The sequence below is a fragment of the Dermacentor albipictus genome, chromosome 5 (assembly GCF_038994185.2).
Source record: "Dermacentor albipictus isolate Rhodes 1998 colony chromosome 5, USDA_Dalb.pri_finalv2, whole genome shotgun sequence".
NCBI classification, from domain to species: domain Eukaryota; kingdom Metazoa; phylum Arthropoda; class Arachnida; order Ixodida; family Ixodidae; genus Dermacentor; species Dermacentor albipictus.
This window is the reverse complement of record NC_091825.1, coordinates 97253903-97273946: the sequence shown is the minus strand read 5'-3', so window position 1 is coordinate 97273946 and position 20044 is coordinate 97253903. Positions and strand designations below refer to the sequence as shown.

Here is a 20044-nt window from a genome sequence, read left to right as displayed (position 1 = left end):
ACAAAGAATTCACGGTCAAAACGACCCCAAGATGGCGCGGGCAGGCTGCATGGGCCAGGAATGGCGTTGCGCAGAAAGTTTGACTCCATTTCGGCATTTGCGTGTTTTGTGGGCCGCGGTGGCCTGAAAAGTAGCGTTTTTTTGTACATTGCGATTGAATAAGGTGCTGATAATTATAGAACAGGTAGTTTATGAGACATACAACCCAAAAATATTGTTTTTCGAAAATCTACTTTTTCACGATTTTTCGGTTTTCGAGGGCCACGTCCCGTCTTAATGAGGAGGAACGTGGTGCGAATGATTAACTTTAGCTGTACCCTACATGTCTACAAAATTTGTCTGAACCGTTGCAGGGGCCTTTTAAGTAATGTGAATGAATGAATGTGTGGTTTTTATTAGCGCAAGGGCCAGATATGGCCAAAGAGCGCCATGCCAGTTTTAGCGACTTCGCAGTGTAGTGATTGATTCTATGAAGTTGAAGTGACGTGGCTGTAAAGGGGGCCTAAAATATAGTCACTCCAAAGTGAGTAAAATCTGTATAATAAGATTATGGCGATGACTTACGACGCGTACTATAAGCATTAGGATGCAGTTCAAAAAATGATACGAGTAATCAGGTTGATGAAGGCATCGAGGTGTAGTTCAGCACACGGGAACTGACAGATATCCTTCGTATAATGTTTTACTTTGCCAGACAGCCTCGTCTCTTTCTCATTTAATGCAAATTTTCTGCTATTCGATTCGATATTCGTTTCTTTTTTCTTGGTTCAATTCAAAACATACCCTGTATTTGCACACCCCTAATGAATAGTGCTTGAGAAATTCAACGTTAAGCAAGTGAAAAGTATTTCAAGCATAAATGATTGTCTACCATAACACTCGCAAATATTAGTGAAGGCAGCGAAAGTATGAACTGCTATCGACCTCAGTACCTTCTACACACCTGTGCATCATTGAAGCACAGGTGCACTTTTTCGTGTCCTGCATTTATGCAATGCTAGGAATCTGCAGCAGTCAATCATTCCGTTTTGTACTTGAGCAGCAGCATTGTGACAAACAGGAACATAGCAGACCAAACATCATAAAAATTCACATGACAACTCTGCCAGAGAGAACGCTCATATAATTTTAAACCAAACCAATTACAAGCGCACAGGAAAACTGGAAAAACTAGCATGCTTAGAACCCATCAGCACGTAATATTTCATACCTTTGGCATTGCATACGCAGGTGCAATGGAAAAGTGCACTGGCTCTACAGCTGCGTCACCAAAGGCTATGAGGAAACAGAGAGAAAAGAAACGCAAAGATGTTCACAAGGAGGATACAGACACCACAAAATGTGATCGAAGCATGTCAAATACTGTGCCAGCTCCTTAGAACCCTCCCAGAGAAGACAGTCTAGGAAGGTGTTTCTTTCTGGCATTCTGCTTATGTAGCAACAGCCACGATAAACCACGGGCACAATCTGGCTGTGGCAGGGCATGTGACCATGTTGCAAAGGACCAACAAACAATGACAGGCATTTATTTTTTTGTCACAGAGCCACAGTTAGACAGAGATGGTGTAAAAGGATCGTGCACTACAGGAATCTCCACATGCGAGCATTTTGCATCCTACTCTTATCAGCGATGCAGAGCACGCACATGTATAACCTGTGTGCAAATTAAATGAAAATTTCGCCTTGAGGTGTGGCTTCAAGGCAGCGCAAGTGGCACCGACGTGAAGCCCCACAAGGCAAACTCTTCATCTTGAGTTTCGTTATCTCCTAGGGGTTCAAGCTGAAGCTCCCTCTCCCCTTTTTCATGGTCACTTATTCTTTTTGGATTGCCACTTTGCGCCTTGGCTGTGTGAGCAGCTGGCTAATAGTGCACACGGCACTGGCAAATCAAAACTCGAATCACAAGAGCTGCACTCAGTATCATCGAAGATGTGGGGGACACAGCTGCTAGCCAGAGATATGGCATGGAAGAGTTAATGCTGTTTTGTGCAGTTATTTCTGACAGCTATATCCGAGAATTCTTTTTCTTGACGAGATGTTGTAATTGGGGGCGAGAGTTGCACGAGGACGTGCATTACACAGGAAAACACTCGTATTTACTGTTTCTGCCATGCCTTGTATTGACACAGAATATTGCCAACGGGCCATGAAATGGCACAAGATACCTTTTGCAGCCCCTTTTAGGCACCCCGCTTATGTTTCTTTTGCATAGACTTGATTGCAATCTTTTTGTGCTAATATCAGCATACATGCTAATAACGAATACAGTAGATCCCCGGGACTGATACGTCGTTCAGGGAACTGCACAAAAAAAGAGAGCAAACAGTTGGGAACACGTAACCGTGAGGAAGGCAGCGAATCGCCACAGCAACGTCAAAAACTGCTCTGAATGGCTGCCAGTATAGTTATTAGATGTCTTGGCGCTCGCACTGCGATTGGGGACGGCACATGCTCGCATGTACAGTCGAGCTGACTAACAATCCCAGGTATAACAATTTATTGTTTACTACATCTTACTGCAGTTATGACTTTCCGACAATGCCTATTGAAACTGTGCCCGAATATAATAAACATTTTCAATGGCGGCATAACTGTTACAACAAAACACTTAAAAACCAGTCACAGTAAAAGGAGTGCCCATGCAAAGTTCCCGAGGCATGGCAGTGTGCACGCTGCAGCGCGCCCCTCACTCCAATCCAACAGCGACAAAAAGAAGACTGCCGTGATGAGTGCCACTTATGGCTTTCAGAATCCGAATGCTAAGGTAACCAAAGGAGAGTACACATAAACTACTGATACAGCAACTATTTTTCGCAGTATCATTGAGTTTGTTGTAAATCGGTTAGACTGTAGACTCAACTGCACTAAATTAAAAATTATATTGTGGGTTTTAATGCTACAAAACTGCGTGGTAGCTTATAAAAAGCACCACAGCGGAGCGCTCTGAAACAATTTTCACCACCTGAAATTCTTTCATGCGCCATCTGAGCATGAATTTTTTTTTTAAATTTTGTATTTCGCCTTCACTGGTATGCCGCATGGATTGCACCTTGGACCTCGACCTCATCAGCACATCCCTATAGCCACTGCAAATGGTGTAAGTACTAAAGAGGTTTGATTGCTATAACAGTGCTCCTGAGCACCTACAGCTATGGCCAATAAACAAGTGCAGTGGACGTGCTGTACTGCAACTTACCAACAATGCGTGCAATGGGCTTCACTCCAAGCCGGTCAGCAGCCTGACGGGTCATCAAGACACAGGCCGCAGCCCCATCATTCAGAGTGCTTGCATTTGCGGCAGTGATGGTGCCTAGAAAAATGAGACGGTAATAATCATGAGCATAAGTAGAAGCTCCAAACAACTGACTGAAGCTTTCTTAGCCCAATTCAAAATGTATTCAAGATCACTTCATTCGAACTGAAGGATAATTCAAACTGCTCTATTGGTCTCGGCAAAGTCCAATGCAATTGGACGGACAAAACCACGCAATGGTTATTTCAAACACTATTTCTCACTCCAGTGGACTGCTTTTCGGACAAGCCCAAGCCAAAGGTTCAATGCATCATTAGCTATGGTAAAAAATGAAGAAGCAGAAAGCCAATAACGATCCAGAGAAATCGGAGCGGTTCACAACCTCCTTTCTCATTTAAGCTAAGGGGGAGGTGAGGATCAGAGCTAACGTTTTTGTCCTTTGACCTAGAGCAATGAAATTTGGCAGCCACACTCGAAAGTGTCTTAAATAGGTTTCATTACGCTATCTTGACTAGTTTTCAAGTTACAAAATGTTACATGTGTTCCGCTTGTGGAAAACCTGGCACTGTAATGAAACAGTTTTGTTACAGTTTTGTACGCCTGTAGTTTCAATCTTTGCTCAAAAGAGCACTGCAGGGTACAACAGTCCAAAACTTTTTTAACCGCTTTGTTTTTTTACACAAAACATGTTCACCTTCACTAATTGTACCAGAACTTGTAATTCACAAATTAACATGCAGAAAAAAATAAATAAAACTAAGCCCTCAGCAAGATATTGAAGACTCATTTCCTCAAGCACACTAATATAATTCAACTCTTATGAAAGTCACTTGTAAGGCAAAAGAATACTAAAGTTTAACCATTTTCTTCCTAATGCTTACAGTGCACAAAATAAGGTTTCGTGAACATTATCACAACAAAATCCAGGGCAATTTCTGGGATTTTAATTAATTTGTTGGGGGACGACATTTAGAGAACGCCAATTGTAAATAAAAACTATAGCAGATAGCTCAGAACTGATATCAGCATAATAAATTATTTTCCGTCGCCACATCTCCTCTTACAAGATTCTACTAATAAGCAAAAAGGAAAGCAGTAAATGAAGATACTCATCGCAGGTCACGTCCTACCCAATCCAGAGTTTTGCACTTTCTAAGCCAAATGCGAAATAAGCTTCAGGTTTGATGTGCCAATGAAGGTAACACTTGTTATCATTCCGTTGAAGATAAAGAAAGGCCCATAGGCTCTCTGACTTGGCACATGATGCAAGCAAAGGCTTTTGGACTCTCTCGCATGCTCCATGAATGACCAAAGATTAGCCGTCCACCACACTGACACAAATCTGCTGAGACACTCTGCAAAATAAATAAAAGGCAACTGCAATTACTAGACTATCTGCACATTACGACAAGCAAATTGGGCAAATCATCTGTGCTAGACACTGGCCCAGCAAAAAAGCTACCCTGGATTAGACCTATTAACATATTCAGATTTGAAATACAGTAGAACCCCGCTGTTACTTTCCTCACTGCTGCGTTTTCCCGGCTGCTACATCGTTTTTATCCGTTCCCGGCATAGCTTCCATAGGATATAATGTATAAGGAATCCCGCTGTTATGTAGTAGCTGTGAAAACGTTCCCGCATGATACGTCGCAACTTAGCACCCCGAACCCGCCTGGGCTAAAGTAGGCAACGCGCTCCAACCGCCATTTTGGCTTTTGACGAGTTTTGGCTGGGCTTGGCCGAGCTTGGCTATGGAACTGGCTGCAAGAAGCCGCACGCCAGTTCGAGAGGCAGCCACTAAGTGGCCATTCGTGAAAAATGCTCTTACTGTCATCACTGTGATTACGGTCACCGCATGGTTGTTGGACGGGTCGACTCACGGAGGAAGAAAACTCAGGAGAGGCCCTGACGTCACTTTTTGTGAAGCTAAAGTGAAACCGGACGTTGGCGTTGCTCCGCCTATCGGGCCTGCTCTCCTCTCTTGTTTACGTTTCTCCCACGCCGCGCTGCGTAAAACCGGGCTGCTCGGACACGCGCGCTTCGCAGCAATACTAAACAATCGTTAGCATGTTAGCATGGTTATGCCAAAGAGGGCAAAATTTCCTGCGGATATTCGTTCGTCCGTTGCCATCGCCGTGGCGCGATGACGACGAGAAGCACGAGCCGCATGATGCCGGGGAGTTGCCAAATCCTAGCTTTGGAGAAGCCTTCGCGGCTCTGGACCTCCTCCGCAAGTATGTCGCACCTCACAGCGACGCTGACAGCAATGTGGCCTTCCAGGCTATTGAGAAACGTGTGGTGATTTCTAGGGAGCGAAAGAAACGGCAAGCCACCATTCTTGACTTAAAGCCCTAAGCGCACTCTGTGGAAATAAATTGTCTTTAGTCAATTGAAGCTGCACTTTTTTCATTCATTTTCGGAGCTTTCCTCACTGTTGCGTTTTCCCGGCTGTTACGTTTTTTTTCCCCGGTCGGGTGAAAAACGTATGAACGGGGTTCCACTGTATATGACAAAGCCAGAAAACAGTAAATATTGTTTAATAATATCACAGCTTCAATGCTTTAAAACCTTCGCTGTTTACTACAATACACTGACGGTGTTCTGCTGAAAAAAAGATACGCGGTAGCTTGATCTAGAACGGAACACTGCCAAGAGGAAATTTTAGATTCCTTAATAATATATACATCAAACGAATAAAATTTCAGTTGCCATTGTATGCTGGTTTTATGGAGTAGGCTTAGTTCTCCCAGTAAGCACTAATAATCAAGTCAGTACAAAAAATTTGGTTCTGAAGGTTGGTCCGCGAATTTGTACTCTTCTAAGTTTTGCCTAGACTAGCACAATTCTGTTTTGGTTTCACATCACCCTTTTAAAACAACAATGTGCGTCTCAGGTCAAGTCACTCGGACTAAGAGCTCAACCCGTGTCGGCATCTCGTGCCGCGACGAAACTCAACGAGTGGACACATCAAAGCTTCCTGCCAAAATTTCCCACCCAATAAAGCTGCCGACAAGGGTGAATTCGAGGAGCACATACGTAAGCTTGCCGAAGCCGCAAAAATGACAACGCGTGCCCTGTGGCCGCTCAGGCACCCACCAGATCAACATGCATCAGTGTATTGTGCTGCAACAATTCACTCAGCACTTCGCATTATGTAGATGTCAACTACAGTTGAGCCTGCCGAATTTTTTTAATGGCTTTGGATTGTATGTTTTCCTGATTAGCACATTCAAGTCACACCAACTTGACCACCCCACCCCCTAATGTCCATGCTGATAAGGGCGTGTGTGTGGGGATGGTAGGGAGTGCAGTAATAAGAAATTTGCATCTCATGTGCTCATGTAGACGAGAGAGAGAGAGAAGCAAGCATGTTGCACTATCATGTCAGCTAAGTAGAACTTGTTTGCAGCTACTCAACTGTGCCAAATGATGTGCCATGTTTAGTGTAGCATCGTCTTTATTCCAGAAGACACAAGCAGAACGCACTTCTGGGGAGTACAAGATGCCATGCCGAACATTTTGACTGTTGTGAACGAAAACGCGATCATTTGGCTATCACACCGCAGTTTTCTTATGCTGTGTTGCCAGGGATGAAGATTCGGCGGATGCGTTGGCTGTACTTTGTGGCGACAGCATGACAATGGTGGGATGCGGGCCACTATCTTGCAGTGACGCTTTCTGCTTCATTTTATATTACTCTGATCATCCATCGTTCACGGCAAGGTAATCCCACCAGATAACACAGGCAGAGCACCGCCTTGACCACTGACTGACGAAGCGTAAAAAAAGAGAAGAAAAAGAAAGAAGAAAAGAAAAGAAAAGAGAGAGAGAGCAGCATCAGAAAAGGCATAGCTGCAAAATAGAGGCCGCGGACTGCCTAACCAGTGGCAAGCAATATTTCGCACTGTTATGACTGGACGAGCAACAAGCAACAGCATTCGCGCCATTGTGAAACGACGGTATGCTTGGCACTGCGACAAGAATGCCTTCGCTCGTATACGTCGGTGCGTCTTGCACCACTTGTTTGAAATTGAATGTATCCCTGGAAGTAATGATCTGAGAATATGGCACACCTTTATTGACCTTTCCTGAAAAGCCACTTATTTTTTTCTGGCTAATCTGGTATTTTGAGCTCCCAATTATTCAGACTTTTTGGCAGTCACTGTTGAGTGCGAATTGTTGGTGAGTACCTAATGCCGTTCCCACCCGGCATTACGCTACCACCTTAGCAGTCCAGTAACACGTGGTCACTAGGAACAGTGACATATATGAATATGCTTGGAATAAAACAGGCAACAGTTACGCACCACCATCCTTGAGGAAGACTGTCGGCACGGTGCCAAATTTTTCAAAGTTGGCCCGCGTGTACTCCTCATCTTCCGCTACGACGACATCTGGCTTGCCACGCTTGCCCTGGATTGTTACTGGCACTATTTCCTTGGCTAGGATCCCTTCCTGTAAACAATGAATCGCACAACGTTACACAGCTTTCTCTCGTGATGACTGCTCCAGCGCAGGGCAACACTGGATGGATACGTTATGAAGGTGCTGAACAGGTCACGCAACATATATTTGGTTTAAAAATATAAAATTGAAAGATATAGAAAGCAAAGCAGACAATCATACAAATGGAAGACAGGAAAAAAAAAAAAAGAAGAAAATGGAAAACAACGCGTTATTAAAAAAAAAAGAAAGGAGATAGGTCACTGAGCAAGTCTCAAGTTATTAGACGTTTCAGAACCCACACGGGTTCCTTCATGCAAACAACAAGGATCACATGCTGGTTCCTAAACAACAATCAATTTTCAACTTGCTTCAGCCAGTACGGACCAATAATTTTCTCAACTTCGTCCTGCTGGCTTCAAACGACTCACAATTTTCAACAAAATATAGCTTTATAAATGCAACAAATTGTGACACATTATGCACATGTGCAAAGGCTAACTGATGCACTTATAAAAATATGACTGAAATATAGAAGAATAAAGCTCAATAAATAATGTCACAAGAAAGCTTGAAGTCATAAGCACGGAGATTAGACAAATCAGTGTACTAAACGTTGCTCCCGTTTAGTTGAACAAATGCAGCAGCATGGTTTCCTGCAATTTTTGTTGAAAGCTATGGTTTGCGTCCAGGCATTGAGCCTGCAACTTTGTGCTCGGCTGTAGAACGCAGCAGCCACAGCTACCAATGCAGGTGTACGCCCACACCATTATGTGGTCTAACGACAGCCAAAAAAGTACAACTTCATTGTCAAATATGAGTGAGCAAGAAAACGAACATGCAAATGCAGCCTTAAAAAGCTTAATAGCTTTGTCAACAATTAAAGCTAAACCTCGATAATGAAACTGAAAAAAGCTTGCACTTTTTAGTTGTATGCAGTTTTTAAACAAGGACTAGCAGAGACCATGCAAATACAAGAAGTGCAACGGATGCCAATCTTAGTTAACCCAACTCGCAAACGTTTATTTAGCAGAACAAAAAACTGCGCAATTTTTGCTTACTGTTTCAGCACAAGGGTTACATTATGCGGCGCTCCAATGAAGCTAAATCATCCAAGGCTACCTCATAATCCTTCGAGCTGATGCAAAACATCCAACATGTCCATAACCTCCCTCTGACAAACTGTCACTGCAATCTTGAATAAGTATGGCGTCGCCAGGCACACCCCCATTCGCACATAGTGCGTCCCTTGCTACGGTGACATCAGGTAGGTTTGAAGGTACCTCTTCGTCTCCACAGACTCCACCTCGAATGACCTTAGATATCTTCGCCTTCACAAAGTAATTAGCGACTATGCCTGCTTTATGTCCTGCCAGGACGCAGCAAGCATCTTAATCACTTGATAGATTTGAATCGTTGTCTGGCGTTCAAAACTGATATCCAGAAGAATCTTGTCTATCAAGTGATGGCAATAGCAGCACTTAAAGCTGTTAATGACCTCTTTGTCTAAGGGCTGAATCAGCGATGTGCAATTTGCAGGAAAATACTGCAGCTCGATATTCAAGAGCTGAAGGCCTTTGACGTGGTATGCAGAGCAATTGCCAGGCAAGAGCCAGATTTGGCACCCTTGCTGCTTGACGTTTCCGTTGAACTGCTTCAACCAGTCGGAGAAGATTTCCTGTGTCATCCAGGCTTTCGAATTAGCCCCATGTATCAGTGGCATTCGCTTGGTTCCTTTGAAACATCTTGACCGGACATTTCTTCTAATAACAAATGGAATTCTCTATTGCCAACGTCACTGTTTGCACAAAGCAAAACCATCACGCGGAGTTTGCTTTGTTTTCCACCACCACAATCATCTCCCGAGCACCAGCATGCAGTTCGGCAGCATCTGATAGAACAAAGCAATCTAATTGGTGTTGTACAAGTCCACCGTCTCACAGTGGCTGGTAGTGTAAGGCAGCTTCTAGGCCACCCACAAAGCAGAGGCATCGGTGTCTGCAGAGGCAGACTCGCCGCTAATAACTCTACCGACGACATACCGGCTCTTGAAAACTTATAAGCAGCAGTTACTTGCCTTGAAGCCGTTGTTGCCAAGGATGCATGCGAAATCCTTAGCTTTTTGCTGCAAGATTGCGCCGCTTCTTGACACATTCTGTGCCCGTGCGTCTAGAAAACGCATAAAAACAGCCTTGTCCCTATCAGCATACGTAGACGTCTTCACCTTTTTTTTTCTTGCAACCTGTTCTCCACTGCGTCGCCGATACTTTCTCTTGAAATCAAAATTGTCAGTAGGGAGCTGGTTAGGATACTGAACCGGGCAGCGACAACCTTCTCACCCATGGAAACCACATCCATAAATGCAAGCTTGCCTTCAAGAGACAAGATTGTGCTTCCCGATTGTGGAACTCGTATTCAAAGTGAACTGACACTGCCAACTATGAGAGCATGCCCGTGGCCACGCCGAGACAGGAGTAAGCCTAACAGAGCCAAGCAGCAAACCAGCCAAACCGAACAGGCAAAGTAGTGCCACTTGATGTCACAATTATATTACATAAGCAAAAGCTGCAGAGCATGGCCTTCGAGATGGCCCGCTGGCCCGGTCGTACGATGCAGCAACAGCGTGCCGGCTCTCAATTTCAAAGAGCATTTGAGAATGCTGCCCCATTTGTTGCAAAGTGGCACTAGCTGTTCAAGCAGCTTTCGAATCGTATCATTAATATTTATCTTTACACACTTCTTGTATCCTTGTTAAAAAAAATCAAGTGGGGACTGTAATCACTTTCAAGTGCAGAATACAGTGAAACCTCGTTAAACCGTAGTTGGCCAGAGCTCGGAAAAAGTACGTACTAAACGGTAGTACTGTTTAACCGAAATAGCGTGACATCACCCACTTACCTGTTGAAATCGGAAGACGGAACTCAGAGAGAGAGTGCAATGAAAGGGGGAAGAAAAACATGCAGTATTTATTCACTTTGCGCGACAAAAGTAATTTTTTCGTTTGATGCTGCGGCAGCCTAGCACGACGACAGCGGCCTCAAACTTGCTGAAGCTGCATGCCAGCTTTTCAGCCAGCCCCGTCTTCTCGGCAGGCACACACGCAAGGCAGATTCCTCGTTGGCGTTACGTATTCTCCGTGCAAGCACGCAGTAGTGCTGCAGAAGTCCCGGGGTGCCCTTTTCATTGCCGGGTGCTGTTCTCGTCGTGACGATTGCATTCATGAGGCTGATGTAACGTGCAGCTTCTGCCACTGTCGGGCCTGAATCGCCCGTGCTGTCGCTTTCAGTGTCGTCCTCATCACAGTCGCTAGTCGACACTTCGGCAACAACAGAGGCAACAATGGCGAAAAGTTGACCCTCATAGCTGACATCTCTTCGCGGTTGCAACAGAGCTGCCGAACAACTTCTTCACATTCCAAATGCCACACACGGTAGTCAACAGCAGATCCCTGTCACATGCCAGTGCCGACTTCTTCGTGTCATGTTTGATAGCACGGACGATGTCAAATTTTTCTTCTATTCTGGGCACCCGGCGTCTTTTTCATTCAAGCTACGGCATGACGCGAGTCTTCGCTTGCACGACGCCATGACGCTCTCTGGCACCGCACCAAAATTATGTTGATGTGGCTTCACGCGCAAATGCACAGGGCGATTAGAGGCTGTTCTGATTTGTGAGGCTTGTTCTGCCAGCCGCCCGATGGAGACAACACACCGCCGTGTTTGCGCGACAAAAAGGGGAAACGCTACGTTTTAACCAACGTGTACGCAATTAGCTGGTACGGTTTATGTGGATACAAAACACATTATGTCCAATGGCCGCTGAGTCGGGGATTTGACTTAACTACAGTCGCCGACCGTTTATTCGGACCTCACGGGGACTGCGGAAATGTCCGAATAAACAGGTGTCCGAAAAAGCAGATTATGAAAAAAAAAAATGAAATCCTTTATTTCCACGCACTTATTCGGGCTCGGCAGTGGGCTTGAAGAAATCGCGAATGCGCCGTTGCACGCTGTTCCGTTTACGCGCAATCAGATAAGCCTGAATCTCGGAGAGGGTCGTACGGTCACTATAGGCGGCTGAAAGCACAGTCACTGCTTGTACACGCTCCGCATGCGACGGCAGCGTAGCACACGGTGCGTCAACTTCCGACTCGGTCATCGTGCGGCGTTGCAGCAGAAACCTGACGAATGATCTCGCCGTCGTCGAGTTCTGCGCATGTCAGTACAGCAGTGTCAGCACCTGTGAAACTGTCAATGAGACGGTGTCCGGAATCGCAATGCAACCACTGCGCAAGTCTCGGCAGAACATTTTCCGCGTCGGTAGGGAGCACATCGGAAGGCGAGAAATCTTAAGCCTCTCGGCACCCGCTTGCCGGCATTCCGCAGCGCAGTCTGCGCGGGCACTGTCGGCGCCATTAGACACTTGACGAGATGTTTCCGTATGCCGCGTTGGATCACCGAAACCTCGACACAGCACACAATGCAACCGAAAAAAAAACGTTGTGAAAAAACGCGGCATGCTCGCAGTGTCGTGCGCGAAAAAACAAATCAGCTGCTGGATTGTCTTGACATGGCTTACTAAGCTGAAACCGGAACTGCTGCAGAGCCACTCTATCGAACCAGGCAGAAACGATGATGATGAGCGGCAATTTCCAGTAGCGCCACTTCGTGGGGCAGCAAGGAAGCTCCGTTCAAAACAAAAATGGCGTTCAGCAAGTCGAACCATGCACCGGTCAGAGTCGGTGCATGGTGCTCTCGACCGAGTTGGCTCAAGGAGTGTCCGAAAAATCAGACGAGAGGTTGCAAGGTGTCCGAACTTTCGGCAGTTGTTATACATCATGGTCTATGGGGAGAATGGCGGTGCCGCGAAGCTGACCGAATAATCGGGCATGTCCGAATTTTCGGAGTCCGGAAAATCGGTCGGCGACTGTACTTTTAAAGCGAAACTACTGTTTAGGCGGGTACGGTTTAACGAAGTTTTACTGTACATACCAAGTGACAACCAATATAACTTTCCCACAACTGCAACACTGAAATGCAACAAGCTCATGTCGTTCGGTTTTAGTAGGACTCAGAGAATGATGTCACTGGTCCTGTGGATCACCAAACATCTGTTGCTCTGCCAGCGATCTATTACCACCAGGCTAGGTAACAAACAGCCTGGTGTACTCAACATCCTGGCTTCAAATTCCCTGTTGAATACAAACTATGTATTACCTTTGCAGCTGCTGCACTCCTCTTGTAGCTGTCTATGGCAAAGTTGTCCTGATCTTGTCGTGACACCTCATACTTTTTCGCAGTTTGTTCAGCACAAGCTCCCTGAAAAGGCGAGAACTTTCTACTTGTACCATAAGTAAAGACAGGATCTCGCATGCAAGCAGCAAAAATGCACAGTCAGATACTATCTAGCAAAGGCAACTGCTCATAGAGATCACTGCCCAATTTATACATCACACCAGGCTTCCTTGTATATCAAATGCATGCTTTTTAACAGCTTTGAGGCCCAAGAAAACTACGCACCATGTGAATCTTGTCATACGCATCTGTCAGGCCATCAAACACAATGCCATCCTGAAAGCAAAACGAAATCATGAGACATGCCATCCCTAGTTGAGGTTAGCGAACTCAACCAATTGTATGAATTAATGGAAAGTCATAATTATGCAAGCAATAAACTCTTTTCCCTAAAGCACCGTTCTGCAGCAGTGCACCATGGTCAGTTATCGCATTTTTGTGTCTACAGCTCACCTAAAGTACAATCCCTGGTAAAGAAATAAATACTATGCACAAGTTAATGTGGACAGAAATATTTAATCAAGGCAACCTAGCACAAAGTCGATATAAAGCAAAGCTCCAGATATGATCTCACTTGTGTAATTATTCATCACTGCTTTCAATGCTGCTCCAAGTCGAATTGTGTTCGAATTGTGTTGTACTTGCCTCGTAATAATGAGGACATACGAAAAGACTGCCTTCCGATACAGCTTTAATGCAACACTTTTTGTATTGTGTAATCCTGCCTGAAGCAGGTTTTATGCTCCACACATTGCAACCTCACTACCTTACTAATATTTCTGGAGTGGGCTATACAGGCAAACATCTTGACCCAAGAAATGCAGCCTCCACGAGCCCCCACATCTACACCCAACACTCAATATTTTCCTAACTACACAGGTAGTCTAATGGGTAATACAGTTTTCAATAACTGCAACCACTCACCTGCAAATGAACCCCCCCATATGGCGTTTCCCCTCTAGCCATGTAGTAAGGAACGTTAGACATGCTCTCCATGCCACCAGCGACCATGACCTCCTGAAAAGACGAAGACACAGATGGTGAATAACAGAAGGGGAACTTGCCTATTACTGCAATGTTAAAGACAAACAGCACATGTCGTTCGGTTTTAGTAGGACACAGCAAATGATGTTGCTGATCCTGTGGATCACCAAACTCTTGTTTCTCTGCCAGTGATTTATTACCACCAGGCAAGGTGAAAGCAAGCCTGGTGTACTCAACATCCTGGCGTCAAATCATCCGATAAGGCCTACTGGAGGCAACCAAGTGACAATTCTGGCCATCTAAGCAAACTTTTGGTTTTATGGAACAGCACTTTTTGGGTAAATGGTGGGGAGCAAGGTGATACTGCATTGGCTGGGGTGCTTGGAGAACTAAAGAATGCTGCTCACGAAACTCACAGGTCCTCCAGAATCAGTCTTCGGAACCTCTGCTAAAGTATCAAAACCTAAGCAGGATCAACAAACTCTCATCCACTCGCAACAGTGGTATGGAAACCCAGCAAGTTAGTCACTGTTGTACAGAATAGCACAATAAGTGAGGGAACTAAACAATCCTTACATCTAAGTTGAAACACCTTTTTTCAAATAAACATTTTATGGTACTACTGCTACTATTCAACCAATACTGACACATGTACTTGTTTATATTTTTCGGGTGACCACTCTCCGCTGTCTAAGAAATGTTATTGCTCAGCAAGTTTCTCGAATGTTATCGATGTTTCTACCCGTTGCCTGTTGTCACTGAAGCTGCAAAATGTGTAGGATTTTCTGGAAGACACGCGTGCATCAGCGATAACTCTGGAACCTTTTATGACCCATGTACAAAAGCCACTGTGCTTGACTGGCAGATCAGATTTTCAATGATCACCGACTGTGTTCAATGTTATCGCCATTTTTTAGAGTAGCCCATTTTTGAGGGCACAGGTCTGCCCAATAAAACGCTATTTTCGTCATTCCCAGTTTTGCTGCTTTCTTCACTGCCACTACTACGGACATCTGGTGGAGGTGCTAGTGCATTCATGTACCAAACGGCCCCGCAAAGCTGTGATCCAAGCCCAATGCCGGAGGACAACATCAATGTCGCCAAAGTCTGGTACCAGAATATGGACTTCCCAAGACCAAAGGGATCAAGCCCAAGTCAGCAACCGCAATGGCTTCCCTGGCATGCCCCCCATTCTGCTGCAACAACCTCGGGACCCAACAGCCCTCCAAGGACCATCGTTTGAAGACCCAGAAACCTGGCTAGAGACCTATCAAAGAATTGCGGCTTTCAACTACAGTAAACCCTCGTTAACACGAACTCGCATATCTCGAAATATCGGTTAAGTCGAAAGTTTTCCACGCCGCGCCTTCCCCACCCATAGGTGTTATGTATTTGCACCCGTTTATCTCGAAGCATTTTTCGGGCGTAATACGGATATCTCGAAATTTCGACCGGGACGGCTGAAGGCAAAGGCCGTTACCAAGAGGTTATACAGGCTCCGAGCGAGCGCTTGGTTCCTATTTAAGTGCCGAACGCGGTCGCGTTCTAGGAGCGAATACAAAATTCCCGCGGATGCAGCCGTTTTCCGTCAACCACGTCAAGTAACCTTGGAAGCAGTCACGTGGTGTGCGCCGCTTGCGCGCGGGGGCTCATGGGTTTTATCGAGTAGTCGCGCCACTGCATTTCGCATGTGCAGACGTAATTGTGCGTGTGCGATTCTGTTCTTTGTTTCGTCGCGCTGTGCGCACGACGCGTTGACTGCGATTTTTTGTGTTGTTGTGTGTGTGGTGTGTGGTCACCGGACGACGACGATGTCCCGCCCCAAGCAGTGCAAGTCTCTGACGCTGGAGAAAAAAGTCGCGTTAATCAAGGAAGTGGAGAAAGCGGGAAGATCCAAAACGAGCATCGCCAAAGAATTCGGCATCCCTTTGTCGACGTTATCGACTGTTTTAAAAAATCGGCAGAAGATCTTCGATGGCTTCGAGCAAAGTTTTTCCAGCAAGCGGAAGCGGATTCGGGCCTCGAAATTCCCGGACGTCGAAGCAGCACTCATGCTGTGGCTCCGGAATGTCAGGGCAGCCAACCTTCCCGTGACAACCCAAATGATGATGGAGAAGGCAGACGCTCTGGCGTTGCAGATGGGCCACACAGACTTCAGTTGCAGCAATGGCTGGTTTGAACGATTTAAAAAAAGAAATAACGTAGCCTCGAAGCCTATCCACGGCGAAAGCGGCACTGTTGATGAAGGGGCTGCAGACACCTGGCGCAACCACCGCCTCGCTGAGCTGCAAAAGGCTTACGCGGACAAGGACATTTTCAACCTCGACGAAGCAGCACTGTTCTATAAGATGCTGCCTAGCCGCACATACACGCCGAAGGGAGAAGCGTGCTCAGGCGCTAAGCAGCGCAAAGACCGAGTGACGATACTTTTCGGAGCCAACTCCACCGGCGATGAAAAACTGCCGCTGCTTGTTATCGGTAAGTCGCTCAATCCAAGGTGCTTCCGAAATGCACGGCTCCCGAGAGATGCGACTTACCGCGCCAATAAAACGGCCTGGATGACTGCAGCGCTCTTTGAAGAGTATGTACGTGCTCTTGACCGCAAGATGGCAAGGGACGGCCGGAAAGTGCTGTTCGTCGTGGACAACTGCCCCGGCCAAGGAAAAATCAACAACTTGGAGGCGGTCACGCTGGAGTTCCTGCCTGCTAATATGACGTCCGTGCTCCAGCCGATGGACCAAGGAGTCATTGAGGTTGCGCGCAAGTTTTACAGGAAGAGTCTCCTGCACCGCATTTTGTGCTCTTACGACAGTGGTAAGAAGTACGAAATAGATTTGCTGGGTGCAGTCCACCTGATCGCCGAAGCCTGGCGACAAGTACGTCCATTGACGATTGCCAACTGTTTCGCGCACGCAGGATTTTCGCGCGCCGAGAAATCGCTCGAGCTAGACACTGACGATTTCGGTGATTGCGATGAACTTTGCGACGAAGTCCGCAAAGCTGCCGGCTGCGCCAGCGATGCCGAAGACGGCGAAATCTCTTTTGAAGAGTACGCGCTCTACGAGTCGGACGTGCCCGTTACCGGAATGTTGTCCGACGCGGACATTGTTGAAATGGCAGTGAACAACGGTGATCACGCTGACGACGAACCACCTAGAGAAGTGCCGACAACTGCAGAAACAAGGAACTTACTACGTTTGCTCCGCAACAAAGTTGAATGCAGCGGCGGCGAACAACGGCTCATGCGGTGCGTTCAGCAGCTTGAGGACGCTTTTCTCGCGCCGAATGCCAACGCCAAGCAGGCAAGCATCACCCAGTTCTTTCCAAAACAATAAAATTCAGTTTTTCCTGGGAATTCTGTGTCTATTGCAAAAGCTCCCCTCGTGCTGTGGAGCGTTTGTTAGCAGTGCTGGTTGTTACTGGCTATTTCAGTGACCCGGTCACTGAAATTTTCGGCATTTTGCTTAACTCGAAACTCTGCTTATCTCGAAATTTTTCCCGGATTTTACAACTTCGAGTTAACGAGGGTTTACTGTACTGGGATTCTAATGACAAGCTACGGCACGTATACTTTGTCAATTTATCGTAGGTGGCAAATTTGGTTTCAGAGCTACGAAATTATGTTCAGCAGCTTTTCTTTTTACGGCAGTCCATATATAGCGATGATCGATTATAACGATCAGATGTTTTGTTCTTGATATTGTTATAAGTGAACTGCACTGAAATGTGGGATTCGTATTAATCTGCCACAAGGGCCAGAGATTGCCAAAAAGACAAGAAGGAAGACCCCTCCTGGACAGAGGCGAAGTGCTTCATCAGTTTATTTTCCAGTGCTGTTACTAAGACATTTTCATGGAAAAATGTGAATTCAATATATTTTACAATGCCAGCAGGGCAGCAAATTCTTGTACTTTGACTCAGTGTGGTGCTTCAATTTACCAAAAATAGACTGAAGGGCACAATATTTCACATTTGTTTGTCGAAGTGAGAAGTGATGCCATGATGTGTGACCTAACAGCCTGATGACAGTAGTTCAGGCTGTGCAAAATTCAGTCCTGTGCTTTCCATCTACACATGAGCTTAAGTTGTTCTGTCCATTAAGCCCACAGACAAACTTGGCAGGCATGCTTGCTGTAAATGTCAGCTGGCTGCTTGCGGGCCCTAATGCTGCTTTTGTGGCCCTCAGCCAAGCCTGTGCTTACTGCAATGGTTTGCCACCTAGCTTGAACATTAGGCCAAATGCTTAAGACTAAACAACAGCGCTTCCCTGGTTGTCAGTGACAAAAGTTATAGTTTGGTGCTAAGTATTTAGTGGCGATGCTGAACGTTGAAAAACTATCTTGCTAATGATAGCAAGAGTACAGGGACAACCTGAATGGCGCCAATTCTTTACACAGCCACCACTTTTTTAGCACTGTGGGCACATACAACGTTCAGGAAATAGGGCCAGATGCCACGATGGCATTCAAAACTTCGGTCGCCATTATATACTGGTTCAATGATGGAGGAATAAAAGAAGGCGGTGGTGCCACAGGATTGTTCGAATAATCAAGCACGTGCAAAAGTTGTTCGTCGACCGTTAACGAATTTGCCTGGCTTATCTTGGCCGAGTCAAGAGACTTGCTTACTGAACCAAAGCTATGGTTTCTAGTTTTTCAAATTTATTTTCATTCTTTCCAAATACTTCCATGTACTAAAATTTGAGCAGAAAAAAATAATGAATACCAACCAAAATAATTTAAAATATTTAATCAATAGACGCAGGAGCCTGCCTACTGACATCTGCACACCGAAGAATGTGTTGGGTGGGGGTTTCTTTTTCTTTGCCACAAAAGCTACAAGTACAGCAAAACCTCATTCATATGTTTTGGAAAAAGCCTGTACTAACTGGGAAAACACGCAATCAGGAGTAAATAAAAAATTTGAAAGACTTAACTATTTTGACATCTACGCAATGTGAAGCCTTGCATGGATCACTGCCGCAGGCACGAGTCGCCAACGCATGTTGATCTGGTGGTGCTCCCATGTCCTAAGACGCATTTTTTTGTTTTAAGGGGGGACGCGGCGCTTGAAAACCATATTTTTGGGTTGTATGTCTCATAAACTACCTGTTCTGTAATTATCAGCACCTAATTCAACCGTAAAGTACAGGAAAAACGCTACTTTTGAGGCCACCGCGGACCACGAAACACGCGCAAATGAAGTCAAACATCGCGCGCGCGCCATTCCCGGACCACGCGGCCTGCCCTCGCCATCTTGGTGTCGTTTTGACCGTGGTTTCTTTGTCTCTATTTTGCCGCCTTGCAAAATGGCGTCGCCAACGCGATTGAGGCGCTATTGGCGTTTTCCCGCGATGTGATGCGGAGCGCTGATTGGCCGAAGCAGCGCGTTCACATCCCGCGGGGTAAAGCGTGCCTACCATTGGCTGCTGCGCGGGCGGCGGCGGCTGCTCAAATCCCGCGGGCTAAAGCGCGCCTGCCATTGGCTGCTGCGCGGGCGGCAGCGGCTGCTCCCTTTGATGCCGCGCTCGCGTCCCTTGCTCGCCTGCTTTCGAGCTGTTCATTGCCTAGAGCTATCTTTTAGATTATTTGCTCACCTTATTTTTTTTTCGCTAGTTCTTCGCTGCATGCGATGCCGGCAAAGCCCATGACAGTGCAGATGTTCGGTGCACGGGAGCACGATATGCGTCTTGTACGAGCATCGAACTTCCGATCTTCCGCAGCGAGTGCCGACTGCGTAGACGCTTTTCAGCGGCGAAACTGTGCTTTCGGCTGTCGCCAGTCGAAAATCCGACACACTGAGTGTGCCTGGAGCCGCAAGAGCTAATTAGAAGCTCCGCAGGAGCTTTCTAATAAAAATAACACGCATTCAACTTTAAGGCCCGTTTTCTCGGAATGTATTTTTTCGCTAGTAGTGGTGCTGGGGAAGGCGATATCTCAAGAACCGCTTTTCAGATTTGTATGCCGTTTTTTTTATTCTGTTCCTGAGTGACTTTGCTAGGGGGTAACAGGCTTCTTTTTTTGAAAGTTGGTGCAGTTAATTTAAAATAAGCAAATAATATTTGATG

At 46.0% G+C, this 20044-nt stretch overlaps 2 protein-coding genes across 7 annotated transcripts in view; one reads left to right on the top strand and one right to left on the bottom strand.

Annotated features, from left to right (window-relative positions):
• LOC135917277 (acetyl-CoA acetyltransferase A, mitochondrial-like) overlaps positions 1-20044 on the bottom strand; it is a 54083-nt gene that overhangs the window by 11329 nt on the left and 22710 nt on the right. For 4 of the 6 annotated variants that reach the window (XM_065450823.1, XM_065450828.1, XM_065450827.2 and 1 more), the window contains exons 6-11: positions 13918-14010; positions 13219-13269; positions 12916-13017; positions 7564-7711; positions 3197-3310; positions 1211-1275 (exon numbers count right to left, since the gene is read on the bottom strand). In XM_065450823.1, the coding sequence (XP_065306895.1) occupies positions 1211-1275; positions 3197-3310; positions 7564-7711; positions 12916-13017; positions 13219-13269; positions 13918-14010 (573 nt within the window). The remainder of the gene's footprint in view (positions 1-1210; positions 1276-3196; positions 3311-7563; positions 7712-12915; positions 13018-13218; positions 13270-13917; positions 14011-20044) is intronic. The other 2 variants (XM_065450824.1, XM_065450829.1) reach the window with 1 other exon arrangement.
• On the top strand, positions 15784-17312 carry LOC139060074 (tigger transposable element-derived protein 4-like). Its single transcript, XM_070538858.1, has one exon. The coding sequence runs from the start codon at positions 15789-15791 to the stop codon at positions 17310-17312; it is 1524 nt and encodes a 507-aa protein (XP_070394959.1). The 5' UTR covers positions 15784-15788.